Below are 17,669 nucleotides of genomic sequence, written 5' to 3'. Positions count from 1 at the left end.
TTGTGACCCTGGTTTCTTGCTTGTTTATTGGACTTGCTATTGTCTTGGACCACTAGATCTAGCATCACTGGGACTATGGTGGCTCTACACTCTGCATACAAGGTGCTGCCTCTGCCTGTCCTGACAAAACAAGAGCTGAAAATTAGTGGCTAAAAATTAAATGGCCTTTGACACAGTGTTGACTTTGGTTCTCAATCATATATAGGTGATTGTGTTATCCAGAACAAGTGGACAAGGGACAGTTAAAAGACTAGTTTTAAATATTCTATTTTGCTGAATGATGATGTATCTGCCAGTTTTCCATTCTTTTATATATAAAATATTTTCTTTGTTTAGCTGACACCTCTATATGAACTGGTACGAGAAGTTCCCTGTTCTTCAGTGAAGCGATATTACTTGAAGCGAGCCATAGAGGAATATATGAATGAAGAAGATCCGTGTAAATGCAAACCGTGTCAGAACAAAGGTCTACCTGTCATTGTGGGCTCTAAGTGTGTCTGCCATTGTAAGCCATATACTTATGGTTCGGCTTGCGAAGGAGGAACTTTAGTACAGGATGACCCAGGTATGAACTGCATAAATTCCTTAATATAAGCTATAACATACAACATATGTACACATGTGTATAGCAAACTAACAGTTCTAATGTGCATGTCAAAGTTTTAAAAATTTAATGTTTTACTGGATTTTGCCAGAAGCAAATTGAAAATGAAAGAGAAAAATACATGGTAATTAATGCTGAATTCTGATTTTCTTTAAGGCAATCATAATACATAAAAATATACTTTATAACATCGAGCAGTAAGACGTTAAATATCAAGGCCCATAACATTTACAGTTATATTTGAACCATGTGACCATTATGTAAATTAAATTGTTGTCTCTTTAAGAAGTTCAAGACCACATTTACATACTAAGCAGTACTTTCCTCTCTGTCTATCCTTAAATATAAATACTTACAGTAAAAGGAATTTAACAAAGTACACGAGGGAAGTTTAAATCAAGGAATTCTTGTTATCCATAAATGTTCTTGTATTTCAAGGAGTCATCGATGGTAGCTGGAGTTGCTGGTCCTCATGGAGCACCTGTCTGTCTGGCTCAGGTAGAAGAGTAAGAAATCGTGTTTGTAATAATCCACCCCCTAGTGGTGGTGGGAAGAAGTGCATAGGGGATTCCATAGAAAGTCAACAATGTGAAGATGATGAACTGAACCATTTCCGGTATATAAATTTCCAGCCTGTTTGATTACAATCATAATAAAGTCTTATCTAAATAGCATGAAATTCATAGCATAGGAGAGTTCTTCCAGCAGAAGTTCTTCTCCACTAGCATCAGTGAGGGCGCTTTTACTCAATTTCTATTCCGAAACAGGTGGGACAAATCTGTATTTTAAACCATTCTAGAACTAGTTTCATGTAAAATGCACATTTTTCATGGACTCCCATTTTACTGGATGCACAAATCAATGCATGCATTCTTTAGTTTTGATTTCAACCTATTGAAATCAACTTGTACAGGGACAGCCAATCACAATGTTCACCTAGCAGGCATGTGACCGGCTTCATTGGGGTACAGCCTGTAGGAAGAAAGTATACTTAAGTATGCTCCCGCTTTCAGCCAAAGAAAAGAAAGAAGTCTAATTTTCTAATTCCAATATCACACACCGATTTTTATCCAGTAAAATGCAAAATTGACTCAAATGTTCACTAAAAATATTTAATTTTGGGGAATAAACTTTCGGTTTCACAACCAATTGAAGCTTGAAAATATCTTGACACTCATTCAACACTGTTAAATACATTTCATTTAGTCCTGCTGATAAGCTTTGGACAAGCAATATATTTATATGTATTAAAAAATGAAATAATCATTTCTAGCATAAAACAGAATCATTTGTTCTTATCTGATAACATTACTTAGACACACAGCCTGCACCTGCCGTGTGTTAATATTTATCCTCCCTAAATGTCAGACGTTTCAAGCGATGCTCACCTGTTTTGACAACTGTCACTGTCACTTTGTCACTAAACGGACTTTGACTTTCATAATCGGTGAATGTAAAATGAAACACAGAGTTTATTAAATATGCACATCAGGAAAAATAATACAAAGGTTGCTTGTGTCATACTGAGGACCCTTGGCAGCTGTGCAGATCAATTCACTCTATAAAATGCAGCGTCTACACTTTATTATTTCTACTTCTGGTGCCTCTAGTATCACAAGAGCTCCAGGAGATTGACATAGTTTATTAGGGGCAATTAGAACAATTAGGCAACATGACACGGGCATATACAAATATACTACTCCCTCTATCATGCAAAATAACCTATGTATTGTACTCCTTAGTTTAGGCATAATTAAATTGTTCTCCCTTTAAAGGGTGCCCATGATGATTTCCTCTTATGACCCTGATAAAACTAAAGCCATCAATTATTAGAATCATGTAGCATTTAAATCCTTCCATATAATGATACTTAACTCATTGGCCATGACTTTGTGCCTTGATGCATCTTGACGCTGTACAGATTTTTTAAATTATTTTTTAATTATAATTTTTTTCTTTTATTTATATAGCGCCAACAATTTAGGCAGCGCTTAATACAATACATATATTCAATCTTATTAATCATAATAAATAATATAGAAAACTAGAATGTGGCAGATTGTTATTCACCCATCTACATGTCAAATGTAAGAATATTATAATTCCTTATTCTCAGCTAGACCCTGCTTTGATCTCATTGAGATAGATACAAATAAATTTTAAGGTACTTAAGTCCCTGAAAAAGTGAAGTATATGGCTTTAAACATCTCTGTATGCCAGTTCAGACATTTAAACAAGCCTAATTATAATCACCACTGCTGCTTCAGAACATATGAGAAAATACTCCAAAACCCTAAATGCTGTTTTAATGGGAACATACTTTATAAATAGTGCCTGCGCTGGAATACATTATCCTTAGAATAGCAGAAATATTGTCAGGTAATAAGCAATCTGTCGATCTGATACATTTCTTTCTATGCTATAAATATTTAGAATACCCTAGAGCAGATATGTCAAAATATAATAGTTCTGTTGGATTTTTTCCAAGCTATTTGACAAAATATAGTATTCTTTCCATAAAAAAAGTCTTTTCTGACCTATTTAAAATGAGTTTATAAGGAAAAATAGTTTCTTATTTTGTGAGTATAAAAAACACTGACATAGGTTTATATTTTGTGTGAAATGTTTTCTTTTTTTTTTAACTGAACTTCTTTAAAGCTGAAAACCTAAATTTGTATAGCCTGCGCTTTTTGCTTGTCAATTGATTTTTTTTTATCCATCATCCATTTCAGTACTGTTTTACCTTAGATCTCTAAGAATCTCTGGAAAAATATCTATTCAGTCTCCCGACCCCTTCTCCTCATAAAATCATTGGAAGGATCTTTTTCTAATAATTCAAGTGTTTTTCTTATCTCCTTTGCTTTTTTAAAAGGTACTGCATAACACTGCTCCTCCATACATTTCTGCCCTCATAAACAAATGCCCCCCTATTCGATCTTTATGTTCTTCCCATGGGCTAAGGCTCTCCTCCTCACTTATCACCTCTTCCTTTTCCCATCTACAAGATTTCACTCGGGCTGCCCCCATATCTCTGGAATCTACTTCCACCGAACCTTCAGCATTCACCCTCCCTCCCAACATTCAAGAAACATCTAAAAACCCACTTCTTCACAGAAGCCGCACCATCTTAGCTGCTAGTACTTCCCTGTCACTGATACAACCACCACGCTACCTCTCATCTTTCTCTATTTTTATGTTGGTCACCCTATTCCCTCAAGAATTTGCGAGCAAGACTCTCTCCACCTAATGTATCGGTTTGTCTCAGTCAGTTCTAGTCTTGTATAGCACATACCACTTGAATAGAGTGGATATAAAAAGTCTATACACACCTGTTAAAATGGCAGGTTCTTGTGATGTTAAAGAATAAGACAAACATAAATCATGTCAGAACTTTTTCCACCTTTAATGTGACCTGTAACATGAACAATCTTTGAGGGGGGGAAAATGTTAAAAAACCCTCAAAATAACCTGGTTGCATAAGTGTGCACACCCTTAAAACTTTGTTGAAGCACCTTTTGATTTTATTACAGTAATCAGTCTTTTTGGGTAGGAGTCTATTAGCATGGCACATCTTGACGTGGCAATATATGCCCACTCTTCTTTGCAAAAGCGCTCCAAATCAGCTTCCTAACTGACACCTGAAGGTTTTGTGCCAAAATTGCCTGGTATTTGGAACTGTTCATAATTCCCTCCACCCTGACTAAGGCCCCAGTTCCAGCTGAAGAAAAACAGCCCCAAAGCATGATGCTGCCACCACCATGCTTCACCGTGGTTATGGTGTTCTTTGGGTGATGTGCAGTGTTGTTTTTGTGCCAAACAAACCTTTTGCAATTATGGCCAAAAAGTTCAACCTTGGTTTCATCAGACCAGAACACATTTCCCACGTGCTTTTGGGGGACTTGTTTGTTTTTGCAAACTTTAGCTGGGCTTGGATGTTTTTCTTTGTAAGAAAAGGCTTCCATCTTGCCACCCTACCCCATAGCCCATTCGTATGAAGAATACGGGAGATTGTTGTCACATGTAGCACACAGCCAGTACTTCCCAGAAATTCTTCCAGTTCCTTTAATGTTGCAGTAGGCCTCTTGTAAGCCTTCTTGACCAGTTTTCTTCTCGTCTTTTCATCAATTTTGAAGGGACGTCCAGTTCTTGGTAATGTCTCTTGTGCCATATTTTCTCCACTTGGCGATGACGCTCTTCCATGGTATGCATCTAATGCTTTGGAAATTCTTTCGTACCCTTCTCCTGACTGATATCTTTCAATAATGAGATCCCTCTGATGCTGTGGACGCTCTCTGCAGACCATGGCTTTTGCTCTGAGATGAAACTAAGCAAATGTCAGGTAAATCCTACCAGAAGAGCTGAACTTTATTTGTGATTAATCAGAGTCACCTTAAATGATGGCAGGTGTGTAATGACTTCTATTTAACATGAGTTTGAATGTGATTGGTTAATTCTGAACACAGTCACAGTCCCAGTTATAAGAGGGTGTGCACACTTATGCAACCAGGTTATTGTGAGTTTTTATTCCCCCCCCCCCCAAAGATTTCAGTTTGTTTTGCAATTGAATTGTTCACGTTATAGGTCACATTAAAGGTGGAAAAATTCTCACATGATTTATCTTTGTCTCATTCTTTAAAATCACAAGAACCTGGCATTTTAACAGGGGTGTGTAGACTTTTTATATCCACTGTATATGTATTGTAAGAAGCCCTACAAAAATTGTCAGCACTATATAAATAAAAGTTAATAATAATAAAATAAACATTATTATTATTTTTATTATTATTATTATTAGTAGTAGTAGTAGTAGTAGTATAAAAGAAATGCGAAAAGGAGATCAAGTTTTGTCTTTAAAATAGCAGCCTAGTTCATAATTCTGTTTGTGCCTTACTTTTAAAATGTTAAAAATATGATTTTCCTTGTTGAACAACAGAACATGTATTTGACCCTCTTGCTCTTCCCTTGCACAGTTTAACCTATATTAATATGGATGCTGTCAATCTGATCTAGTAAAGTCAATAAACTAAATCTTTAAACTGTCAGCTGTCATCAGATTAAGATGCAGGATTGTTTTTTTATGATAAGAAGAATTCTTGTCTATGCAGGAAGCAGCTTAGTAAAAATGATGGCTTCTGTATTAAGGTACCTTAAATACAGCCGCTGCAGAGCATTGTAGTCAACCATAATACTATGGGCTATATTCAAAATCATATCCTGGTATTCTTTGTTCAGATTTTAGTGAGTTTGAGTCTACTTATTAAAAAAAAGTTCATTTTTAAGAATATTGGGACCAGCTGCATGTGAGGTCAGGGCTTTTTCTACATGTTGATGTAAGTAGCAGAAGAGGGAGATGTCCAGGGCACCAGCCAAGTTTCCAGATATGATAGTAGATACTTGTTATAGCTGTGCAGTTGAATGAAACAATTAAAATGACTTTTCCAACTGGGCACATTAGGCCAATTAGTTATTTTTCTTGCTGTGTCAGTGCTTGGGTCATATTTACGCAGAGAACATTCACTTGCTTCCTGTGATGATTGCCCAACATATAGAACTTTGTTCTAAAGTTCTCTCTAGTCCATTGTTCCTGTAAGACAAACAAAATAAATCACCAGTTTGTCTCAGAGAAGATCTGAGGGAGTGTATTTAATTTTATGGCGTGCAAAATATTTTTAGCAAGATGTCTTGTGAAATAAGTGTTAACACTGAATTACATCTGAACAAAGGATCTATGAGGATCCCAAATCTATATATGAGCAAAAGGATGAGAATAACATTTTTTGTTTTCAAGCAGGGGGATAACTGGAAACCACAGGGCCCCCAAATTGCTTGTGTGTGCTATGTTTGCCCTAAACAACATGCTTCTGTCATGTTTGCCCCAAATAGCTTGTCTGTGCCATCTTCACTACCACACAGCTTATCAGTGCCCCCTAAACAGCTTGCAAATACCCCCAAATAGCTTGTCTGTGCCACCTTTGTCCCCGCACATCTTGTCTGTGCCATCTTTGTCACCAAATAGCTTGTCAATGTCCCCCTACACAGCCTGTCTGTGCCATCTTTGCCCTCTCCAAACACCTACACATCCATGCTAACACACTAACACACTCATGCTCACACACACAAACACCTACTCAAATACAAATGCACTTCATGCTTATATACACCTACACATATACGTTCATATCCACACACTCGTATACATACATTGCTTTTACCTCCCCGTGCCGGACCGACAAAGGGAGGCAGGCATGCCAGAGTGGTAAGCTGTGGGCATTTGGTGTGAAGGGAGAGCAGCTTTAAAGGGGGCAAGTGTGATCATGCAATCATGGTTGTTACCTAACTGCTTTCAAGACAATTTGATGTCTTTTGGTGGAATATCTTCTATCACTCTCTACCCTTAATTCTAGATACATATTACATAATTTCTTACAAGTGTCCTTTTGGAGGGACAGCACCCTATATTTCTTTTTCTCTTCTGGTCTCATTCTTTCCTAGTGGATCTGAACATTTTGTTCCCATGAGTACAATACGTTGTTCTGCAGTCTAACAGTAATGTGTATGTAAAGAGCAGAAAATGTGTTTAGAAGTTTAACTGAATAACTAAAATATATCATATTTCTATGATTAAATATGTGTTAAATAAAGACCCCTCACTGTGCCATAAATTCACATACAAATTAACCTGCCCCTTATTCCCTTATCTAAGTGCAAATCTTTATCTGGAAATATAATAGCCAGGCAACATTTCCTATGAAATATTTTCTTTTTTCTACCTCTCTAGAGAAACATATAAGTTGATATTCCCTTTTACTCTATTCAAAGCTGCTGGTTGTGATGCAGCTCTTTAGACATCATAAATAAAACTGATTCACCAAACACATGTAAAACAAAAGTACTATTTTTTCCACTTCTTTGCTAAATGTCACACTTTCATTTTTACTCATCTCTAGGGATGTCCTGTCATGTGCGTGTACCTTTTCTCATAAATGTTCCCCCGACAGCTGCTTGTGTTGAATAATTTAATATATTTGCTTAAACTAATACACTCTAAGAAAGAGTCAGTGATTTTTTTTTTGATACTGGTAGCCTATGTAATATTTTACAAAACAAAAGCCGATTTTATCGAGCGGCAAACATCTTACCTAATGAGGCAAATTTATAAAGGAAGTGGTATCTATCTCGGTCAATGATATGCTTTATTATTTTATGAAAATTATACACCTAGTAGTATTTAATTAAAACTTTTTTTTTAAATGTCATGTTTGTTCTTCAATAATATTTAACTAAACTTAATTGGCTAGGCTTTAGAACTGTGATTCTTTCTTTCCTAATCAAAATTCTACAATTAATACAGTAGGTTAGAGCTGCTTAGTCTGTATTAGAAGAAATTTACTTTGTCTGATTTGTATGCGCCACAGAAAATAATACTTAAAACAAAGAAAGCTGGAGAAAAGCCAAAACCTCTAATTCTTTGTTATGTAGGAAGTAGAGTATAAAGCAGGTAATTCACAGTAGGGAGCGCTAATAGTTAAGTACACACAAAACATAAATGCATATTTCCTTAAATAAGAAAGAAATGTTCATGACACTTATCCTTATACAATAGAATTTATCTTCTAACAACCGGAGTATTATATTCCTTTGCAGGGAAGTCGAACCTCATTGTTTTGATATTGTCTTAGAACCTACAGAATTCTGTCCATCTCCTCCTCCACTCGATAACGGACATATTCAGGTACGGTCAAAACGCTGCACAGTAAACTTTCTGCTAGTAGTTTAAAAATTACCGTACATTCATGAAATAAAATTACAAAATGCCTAATTTGATATTAGTGGACTAATAAATGTAAACCTGCTGCCATGTGTAGATTTCTACCCCTTGGTGGAACTTTCATAAGCAATGATAAGATCAGTTGTTGAAACTGAGTAGTGCACCAGCTTACATGGAGAAGGCAACTGAAAAAGGTTGCTTGTCAAGCCTGAAAGGTCTCTAAAATAGGGAAAGGCTACCCTTGACATTCAATGACTGACCACCGTTTTTCTCAAGTACATGTTCCAGATATATATACGATGTCCTACCACAGTATCGCTTCTTGTCTTACCTGCTGCATGCACTGCGGTTACTGAGAATTTATGTTACTTTTGTTATATGGGCATTTATTTTATCACATTGTTTATTCCACCATTCCAAAATCTAATATATAACAAGTGTAAAAATGGTATGCGGTTATAAAGAAGAAAATAACTATAAAATTGGCTGAACAGAGACAGCGCAGCTGAAGAAGGTATTATATATATCACTTGTGCTCTGGGACAGAAAGCTATAATAAAGCCATGCTCGATAAGTCCCTAGAGTGTATTAAAACATACGAATTATGGAAAAGCTAGTGTTCATTGATAAGAAAGAGGACAGAGAATTAAAAAAGAAGAATGACTAGTGTTTGAGCTACATGGCTCTTAAATCATCTTTGAATCCCAGTAAATTGAAAAGGACTAGATTTATTATTTAGGAGGGCAAAAAATGTGGCCTAACGAAACATTGTAAAAATGACAATGGTATTTTAAGTTAGTATGACTTATAGAATAATAGAAAAAGAGTTTTACCCAGAGTTTACATTCTACAGAAGGAATGTTGCTTGCACTTGAGGTCTGACACAGATATTACATAACCTTCGTCAGTATTAATAGATACATTCATAGGAATATTCGTATCTGTATTAAATATTTGCGGGTTGAGACATTTTAGTAAGATGTTGCCCACCCACCTGGCAAATTCCCATGTCAGACATTAAGTCTCCATTTCCCATGTTTTTCTCATATTTGTGCTTTTTTATTTTCAGAAGTCCCCTTTGATGCTAGGTGGGGATACTATACTTGACAAAATTAAGACTTGTCTAGCAAACAGCACTTACCGTATTTCCCCATGTATAAGACGCACCTTTTTTAGAAAAAATTGGGGTCTACAAAGTGGGTGCGTCTTATACAGTGGTGGTAGATTTTTTTAAATTTTTTCTTACCGGAAAGGGGACCTGCTGCTTACCTCTGTGTTGCTCAGCAGCGTCTCTTGATCCATCGACAGGACACAGGAACCCAGTGGAGTCACGTGAATGCACATCGCGTCACATGACTCCGCTCAGTTCCTGTTTGAGCAACGCAGAGGGAAACAGCAGCCCCCACGTAAGTCTGCGAGCGGCACCAGAATATCTGCAGTTCAGGTTAGGCTGGGGGAGTACATGAATGAATATATGTGTGTGTGTGTGTGTGATAGCATGGATCCATGTGTAGGGGGCACAGGGAGGGGGCACAAGGAGGCTGAAAGTAATGTGCATGTACTGGCTGTCTGAGCATGATAGGAGTCTGATTGCTAACAATTGCTAGCAGCTAACATCAGTCACACTCATATCATGCCCAGCCAGCCAGTACAATAACTTTATGTAATATTTTTTTTTTTATTTCGGGCCCCAAAATTAAGGTGTGTCTTATACATGGGGAAATACGGTAATTATTTTTTTTGGGACAGCAACTGGTAACACAATGTAAACTTCAGTCTTTTCAGCTTGTGTTCTACAGTTTGTCATCTTCCACTTTTCCATTGTATGTTCTGCTTACAGGAGGCTGGTTCCTCGTTCCATGTTGGTAAACGTATAACTTACATCTGTAATGAAGGATACACTTTAGTAGGTAATCCCATTGCTGAATGCACCAAAGACCTTTTGTGGCAGATGGAATCTATTCATTGTAAAGGTAAGTGTACCTTCTCATACGGAATGTATATGTAGCTGTGTCGGTCCAAGAGAGGTTGCAGCATTTATTCAAAGGTGATGCCGTGTATTGGGTCAACACATGAAAAAGATGTCAAGAAGATCTGAACAAGAAATCCCTGTCATCTCAAAAGCTTAAGTAACATTGCATCTGTTTGTGTTGGTCCCAGTGAAAGTTATCACTTTCCATTAAGGACTGCAGCCTTTATAAATGCGTTTTTTTTATAGAAATCATTATAGAGGTGTAGCGTTGACCCATGTTAGCCGTGGAAAGAAAATAAACACGTTTGGTAGTCATGATACTTTTATTGGCTAACTGAATTGCATTAGATGTACAAGACTACTTAAGTCACTTCTTCAGGCATATTATACAGCGGAAACTGGAATTATTCATGCATTTTATACGGTTTAATACCGGCAGTCAATGTAAAAAATAAAGATTGTAAACTGGGTTTGGGTTACCACACTGGGTAATATAAATGGGAATATAAAAAATGACACCATTAATTCTATGTCAATTAATTTAACCTGCGATAATTCTGAACAGGCAGTTTATAACACAAACTTGACTGTGCTAAATGTTACCTCTCAGAGACACTGTGAAGTAATCATGGATTTGCATTTTCCTCTGATATATAATTTAAAATCTTCGTTTGACTGACTGTATAAAATATATGAGCAATTCCACTTATAACCATGTAATAATAGTAGGAGAGACCAAAGAAGACTTCAAAATTTGCAATTGAAATATATCACATTATAAATTGACAATAAAATTAGCACTTATTAAGAAGTACTGGTACAGAAGGAGATGGGGACCTTGCCCTTGAAAGGCGTAATTTTTATCAAATTTACTTAGAAACCATTAGGGATATTCTTTTTTTTTTTGTGCCAAAATGAAATCTACAATGACAGTTTTATCCAAATAACATTGAATAGAGAAATATTAATTGTTAACTTTCCATGCAGTGTTTCCTGTTACAAGCTTTTAATTTAAAGACCTTTAAAATGCATCAGCGCAAATATGAAACTATGAAATACTATGTTTCCCAAGTTTTATTTGATTATGTTTACAAAACTAAGGCATTTTAATATATTTTTTTTTCCAGGAGTTATGTGTTCTTATCCCGTTCTCCCACACAACATTAAAGGTGTCCCAGAAAAGTCAGCTTATCAGGTTGGAGATAAAATAGGTGTATCGTGTCCACGAGATTTTTATTTAGTGGGTCCGGACAGCCTTCTCTGCAGGTCAAGTCTCACCTGGTATCCTGACACTCAAAGCATTGAATGCAAAAAAAGAGGTAAGTACCAGTATATAACATCATTTTAATTTATTGGGTCTATATATTGTGTATTTATTGAGCCATACACCACATGTATTTATGTTACTGTTGTGAAAAGACTAATGTAGAAATATAGTTGTTGCTGGCAGTTCTTTTTCACGACTAGGAATACTCAATATTTACGTAATGTGGCAAAAAATATATTTCATTAGTACAGCATTTGCTTTCAGCACTGATGTCTTAGCGATGCTCCCCCAACTCTTCAGTAGCCATTTTGGGGTGCAGGAAGTAGAAACATTTAGGAGCATGATCCTTACATGAGAACTTGTCCGGTGTACTTCACGTGAGGCTTCTCCCTCCTGCTCTGTTTATGTGAGAGGAGTAGTCAGAGCCAGACGTAAGGAGGTGGACCAGCTTTGGAAAGTTTATATAGATACCTGTAAATGTGCAGAATAACGATGGGGATCAGGCAGCAGTAGGTAGAGATTTGATGAAGCAAGATGACTTCCACACCTAGAAGTCAAGACTGGTAATCAGCTGTGATTCCCAGACAGTTCCCACAATATTTGGGATGGAAGACTGACACAGGATAGGAGTGTGTGTGAATAACTTAGACTCCATGTTTGGTCATTGTTTTTCATAGACTTATCCTATGCTTTTTATGCGGTTCCCAACATTATTTGTTAAATGTCATTATCATAGATCTATCTTTCTATCCATATATATGCATGTCCTCCCGGCCCCCTGTTGCCGGTTGATCATTTATTGGACTTTGTTAGATAAGCCCCCCCGATGATCTGGGGTGACTACAATACACAAACGGTAATACATATCACTAGTGATGCACAAACCATCAACGATCTCATTTGCAAAACAATTTCTTCCTGTCAAAAAAACTAATTTCCCAGTAATTATATTCTGCCTCAAGGCACCTCTATCTGCTGCGTACCCCTCCCTGGTTGTGATTTATGGGGAACCACAGAATGACATGTTGGAGTAATACATTTTGCTTCATTATAGTTACTGGAGCGACACCAAAAACACCTGGAAGTATATGTCAGCCATGGGAAAAAATCCAGGATTCCAAATGTACTTGTAAAATGCCATATGAATGCGGGTAATATAATCATTTAACATTTTCCTTTTTTATACAGTTGATTCCAGTAAATATTTAGATTTTGCACTTATAATCAGTCGAGTAGTTGTTAAAATGTGTTTAGAATGTTATCCTTTAGCATTAATGTTTAATATGACAGAAAGATGCAAAATATTTAAAAAATATTTTAAAAACTGATTTTATTACCCTTTTAATGCTTTACTGTAGGTGTTATAATATTGTATTTATATATGGATTGATGTTACATCAAGCATGTAATGAGATATACATTAATGAAACAAAGTAGTTGTGAAATTCTGTTCAAATGCCCCATTTGTTTGGAGTTTCAGAAACGGACTTACTTGCTTATGTTTTAGAGTAAAATAATGTCTCGGCTGTTACAGCTTGGTGTTTTACAGAAGGACGCATACATATACTTGTAAGCCTTCCGATGCTGAGAACAATGAAGTTATAAAATAAGTACAATCGCTCATAACCATAATATGAACAAATGTACCAATTCTCTGAACATGCAGACTTTATTTATGTATTTTTTAGGTCTTCGCTGGATGTATGTGCAGTTGATGGTAGAAACAATAAAAATGTCGCTCTAACCATCTGTAAAATGTATGCTCTTGAATGTTTGGGACGAAAATATACCCTGACGCAACCTGAAAAATGTAAATTCCAAGAAGTCACAGAAACCTCTTGTGATTCCTGTCATATCTGGCAAATTTGCTCAGGTAAGTAATTTCTGATTATTACAGACATATTATATTATTACATTACTATTAATATTATTACCGTATTTGCTTGATTATAGGACGACCCCCCAAAATCTGAATATTAATTTATGAAAAAAAAAGCCTGAATATAAGACGACCCTATAGGAAAAAAAGTTTTACCAGTAAATGTTAATTCATGTAAACTATGTGAACAATTGTTTGTTAATAAAAGCTATGATTGAGAAAAATATTTTGTTTTTACCCCCCCCCCCAGTTATGCACATCTGCCCCCAGGCTTGCCACTCTGCCCCAGAAATGCCTGTTAACCCTCTAAATGCCACTGTGCCCCATGATATGCCTTTTAACCCTCTATATGCCACTGTGCCCCATGATATGCCTTTTGACCCCCTATGTGCCACTCTGCCTCCAGAAATGCCTTATACCCCTATATGCCACTCTGGCATTTCTACTTAAATACCAATACCAATTCCAATGGTGTATGGACAAGTCAACCCCTAGTCAGTTTAAAACACTCTGCATCAGAGCCTCTGTCTCTTTTGAACTTGTTTGTAAAGAAGCCACCTGGACGAACGCATTCATCAAACAGTATAAATTGAATCTGGAGGCCTCTGGTGATGCTGTATTTGTCTGTAAGGTCCTCAAGGCTGTTGTGAAGACAATTGGCTCTTTACGTTCACATTACAACATGGGAAGAATAATTTGTTACTCACTGTAAATGTATCTTTCATCTGTTATCCCTGACTTAGTAAAGTTATCTCTTCGCATATCATCCTGTGTGGACCTTTGTTCCCTGGAGAGTATAGAAAGAGAATTAAGCAGGGGCAAGAGTTAAGCATTGTTGCTGCCCCTGCCACTGTTTTCTAAGTAGCGCGGGAATTAGCAGTAGACCTAGACAAGTATCCCATGTCCCTAACACCAACAGTAGATACAATGAAGTATTTTGCTGTAAACCCATAAAATTCTACAAATGGTGTATTAAAAACATAAAAAAACAGGCCACTGATTAATGTCAAGTGGGTACAGAGCCACTTTAGTGTCCGCTGTACAGCGGTGTGTATTGTGTTGGTGCCAAAAAGTTAAATAATCCTGTGGTTCAAATGAATAGAAACATAATTTTATTGATATAGATGTAAGTGATGTGCCTTCTCTGCTCACAAATCATTTCCCTCTCTGTCTAGATAAAACGAATACATGCGCCTGCAGAGAATCTGGAACTTGTGGGGATGATGGAATCAGCATTTGTGTCCAAGTAAATGGCATAAAGAAAACCTTGACTGAATGTGAAGCTGGAGTCCTCAAGTGCCAAGGGGAGAATGTTGCAATTGTCAGCATAAGTCCTTGTGACACATAGAGGAATCTCTGGATTTCATGCTTCATTTACTCAACTGATGTAGACCATGTCAAAGAAACTCAGTGTTTCAGCAGTGTAAGAATTTCATTATTCTTAAAAAATACCTTTGAAATATTATATTTTGCACACAAAATGTAACAAATACAGTTTGCCAAACATTGTTTTAACTGCCTTATTGCTTTATTGCATACAAAAATGTGGTTCTGTGGTTAATTTCGCACATTTTTATATATATAAATATGGCATTTACCAAGTTTTGTTTATTAATTAAGCTCTATTGGTGAACCATTTCTTGGGAAGGACCAATGGCATTTCAAACATGGGTCTGAAGGACTGTGTTCTTGATACAGATGTCCCTAATCGGTGTTGTGGAGACTCTGTAGAAGTATGATGGTAAGCAATAGGATGCCCCATGCAAGCAAAGGGTGCAAACACCTGATTGTTATGATGACAGACTGATATTTCTCAGGGTTTTTTGTTCTGCCTAGAGAAAATATCACCTTTGAGATTCATTAATTGGCTAGCCACTAGGCAATCTTGTCTTCTATCCAAGGGCTGTTACAATGTGTTAGACATTGGGGTAGTGGCAGGAAATCACTAAACGTACACAACACAACACAATTGCCATAACTCCGCACTTGCATCATGTCCTGACTGCATCTTTATTTCACCATTTCTTCACTCGGCCCACCTATATGCAGTCAGAAGACTTAGAACATTCTGAACTCTAGAAAAGTCACAATATTAGGATGAGGAGAGCACAGGCCATTTAACTTTTGCTAGGATTATTTACCTATTACAGCCTTTTGATTTAAAGAGGAAAACTTTTTATTGTTAGTATTATATTAGCTTTTAGAAGTGGTATCGGGTGTAAGTGACTTCCCACTCTGTAGGTAGGTCAGAGAGAGTGCCAACTTTACTGCTAAGCCAAAGAAGGTGAATATTCTGTGTTGCTGCAAGGTAAAAAAACAAAGATGCCTCCAGTCTGGACTAAATAAAAGGGGTTCCCTTCTTCCATGACAAAGTGGATGTATAACCAATGTAAGGGTTGAGTTTCTTCCTTGATGGCCAAATCCTGACAGTTTTATAATCTCTGCATGAAACAAATAGTAATTAACACTGTATGTGACTTGTATCACTCTGAAAATACGCTTGATGCAGTGATGTGGACAACACTAAGCTGTGTTTCTGTTACCAAGTCCACTATCTAAGATAAGGTCATAAACAACCTGTCAAACCTCAGAGCTATCCATTCATGCTGTGTCATTGTCTTCCTCCAGATTCTCCTCCATTAATGGGTATCATCTATAGACACCTGCTAAATCTACAGATCACAGTTGTTAATACTAAGCACCTGTAGAATAAGAACTCTTTACAATGTGCACCAATTGAAAGAACAAATAAATGCCTCTTTTGTATGTTGTCTTTAACATTTAATATAGTATTGGTCATACAACTTGGAACTTGATGAACGCAAGATAATTAATTAGATCTCGGGTAATTATACCCTCTAACATGCTAATTTTATTCCGGGTATCTGCTATTAAGTGAAGCGTACAGTATGTTAAGTGTTGTGCTTGTCATCGTGCCTGTTCATATTTAAAGGTCAGGCCAGTGAGGAGTTTGGAACAATTATATAGATGATAGAAAATGAAAAGATTCTAGGGTTTCCCACATCTTAACAACACGTTTTCATTGTTCTAAGTGCTAGCCTTTAAATCAATTCTTAGCTCTGTTCTCATACTTCTATTAATACTTGGAACAGATTGCGAGTTAAATTGACCCAAAATAGTTAGGATTAATGCTTGGGTATAAAGATTTACAGAACAATTATCTTGAAAACATAATTGATATAATTAGGCCTTGTAAATCTTTTGAGTTGGCTTCTGGGTGGCAGAATGGAATCCAATACATTACTCACCAAACCCTCCCCACATATCAAGGGTTAAACTACACAGAAAATACAGTTTAACTTTATACAGCATGCCCTAAATCACTTAGAGATTTTGTTTAGCTGCAGTACAGTATTACAATGACTTTGTGATTTATGGTAGACAGAACCTCAGTATATGACATTTTGTTCTGACTGTGCTAGATCTTTTTATTTGGCAGATAGACATCTGCAACACTGTTGGAAGGCCCTGGGGCCGGTGAACTGTGATTCACTATATTTTTGCACATGAAAATTGAGAGGGCATACCTCCCATGTGTCCCTTTATTGGTGCCACATAATGGAATCGGGAGCATACACCTTAGTACCTAGACAGTAAAAATAATTCCAATATAATGATAGCTGCAAGGGAGGAGGGAATAATACTGGAAATACTAACAAAACAAGCTTTGAAAATTACAAAAATCAAACATTATTAGTTTTCTGGCCTTACAGACACCATCAGAGTTGCAAATAATATCCGCATCACAGGCCTGACAGTATAATGCTTCATTTTGGTATGTAATATTTGCTTTTTTAGCGAGTGTGCACAGATACTTAACTATATGGGATGAGAACATAATATTGGCTCTTTATATAGCATTGGTAAGACCAGTTTAATTAAGAAAAAAATCATGGAAATGTTAAAGGTTCAGAGACAATCAACAAAATGAAATAAAGGAAGAGAAGATCTCAGCTATGTAGGTAAAAATGTATTTGTTTTGGAGAATGATGTCTTAACTGTGGATATGATTGTAAATGAGTATTTTCAATGGACAACACAAAGACATGTATGGGAATCTTTTTATTCATAGAACACAGGGGTATCATGTAAAGTTACATGAAAACAGATGTCATGTAAAGGAAATGTTTTTTTTTTTGAACAGGGCAGTTATGGCGT

General features: G+C 36.5%; 1 protein-coding gene across 1 annotated transcript in view; it reads left to right on the top strand.

Moving 5' to 3' along the window:
- Nucleotides 1–15,005, top strand: part of C7 (complement C7) — a 39,365-nt gene extending 24,360 nt beyond the window's left edge. Inside the window, exons 11-18 of the mRNA XM_053448090.1 lie at nucleotides 337–565; nucleotides 1,043–1,220; nucleotides 8,249–8,336; nucleotides 10,213–10,345; nucleotides 11,472–11,663; nucleotides 12,666–12,762; nucleotides 13,300–13,484; nucleotides 14,666–15,005. Coding sequence (XP_053304065.1) covers nucleotides 337–565; nucleotides 1,043–1,220; nucleotides 8,249–8,336; nucleotides 10,213–10,345; nucleotides 11,472–11,663; nucleotides 12,666–12,762; nucleotides 13,300–13,484; nucleotides 14,666–14,838 — 1,275 coding nt within the window. The 3' untranslated portion in view covers nucleotides 14,839–15,005. The remainder of the gene's footprint in view (nucleotides 1–336; nucleotides 566–1,042; nucleotides 1,221–8,248; nucleotides 8,337–10,212; nucleotides 10,346–11,471; nucleotides 11,664–12,665; nucleotides 12,763–13,299; nucleotides 13,485–14,665) is intronic.
- The last annotated feature ends 2,664 nt before the right edge of the window (nucleotides 15,006–17,669 follow it).

The sequence above is a fragment of the Spea bombifrons genome, chromosome 1 (assembly GCF_027358695.1).
Source record: "Spea bombifrons isolate aSpeBom1 chromosome 1, aSpeBom1.2.pri, whole genome shotgun sequence".
Taxonomy (NCBI): Eukaryota; Metazoa; Chordata; class Amphibia; order Anura; family Pelobatidae; genus Spea; species Spea bombifrons.
Note: the sequence above shows the minus strand (reverse complement) of the source record. Positions and strands in the feature narration are given on the sequence as shown.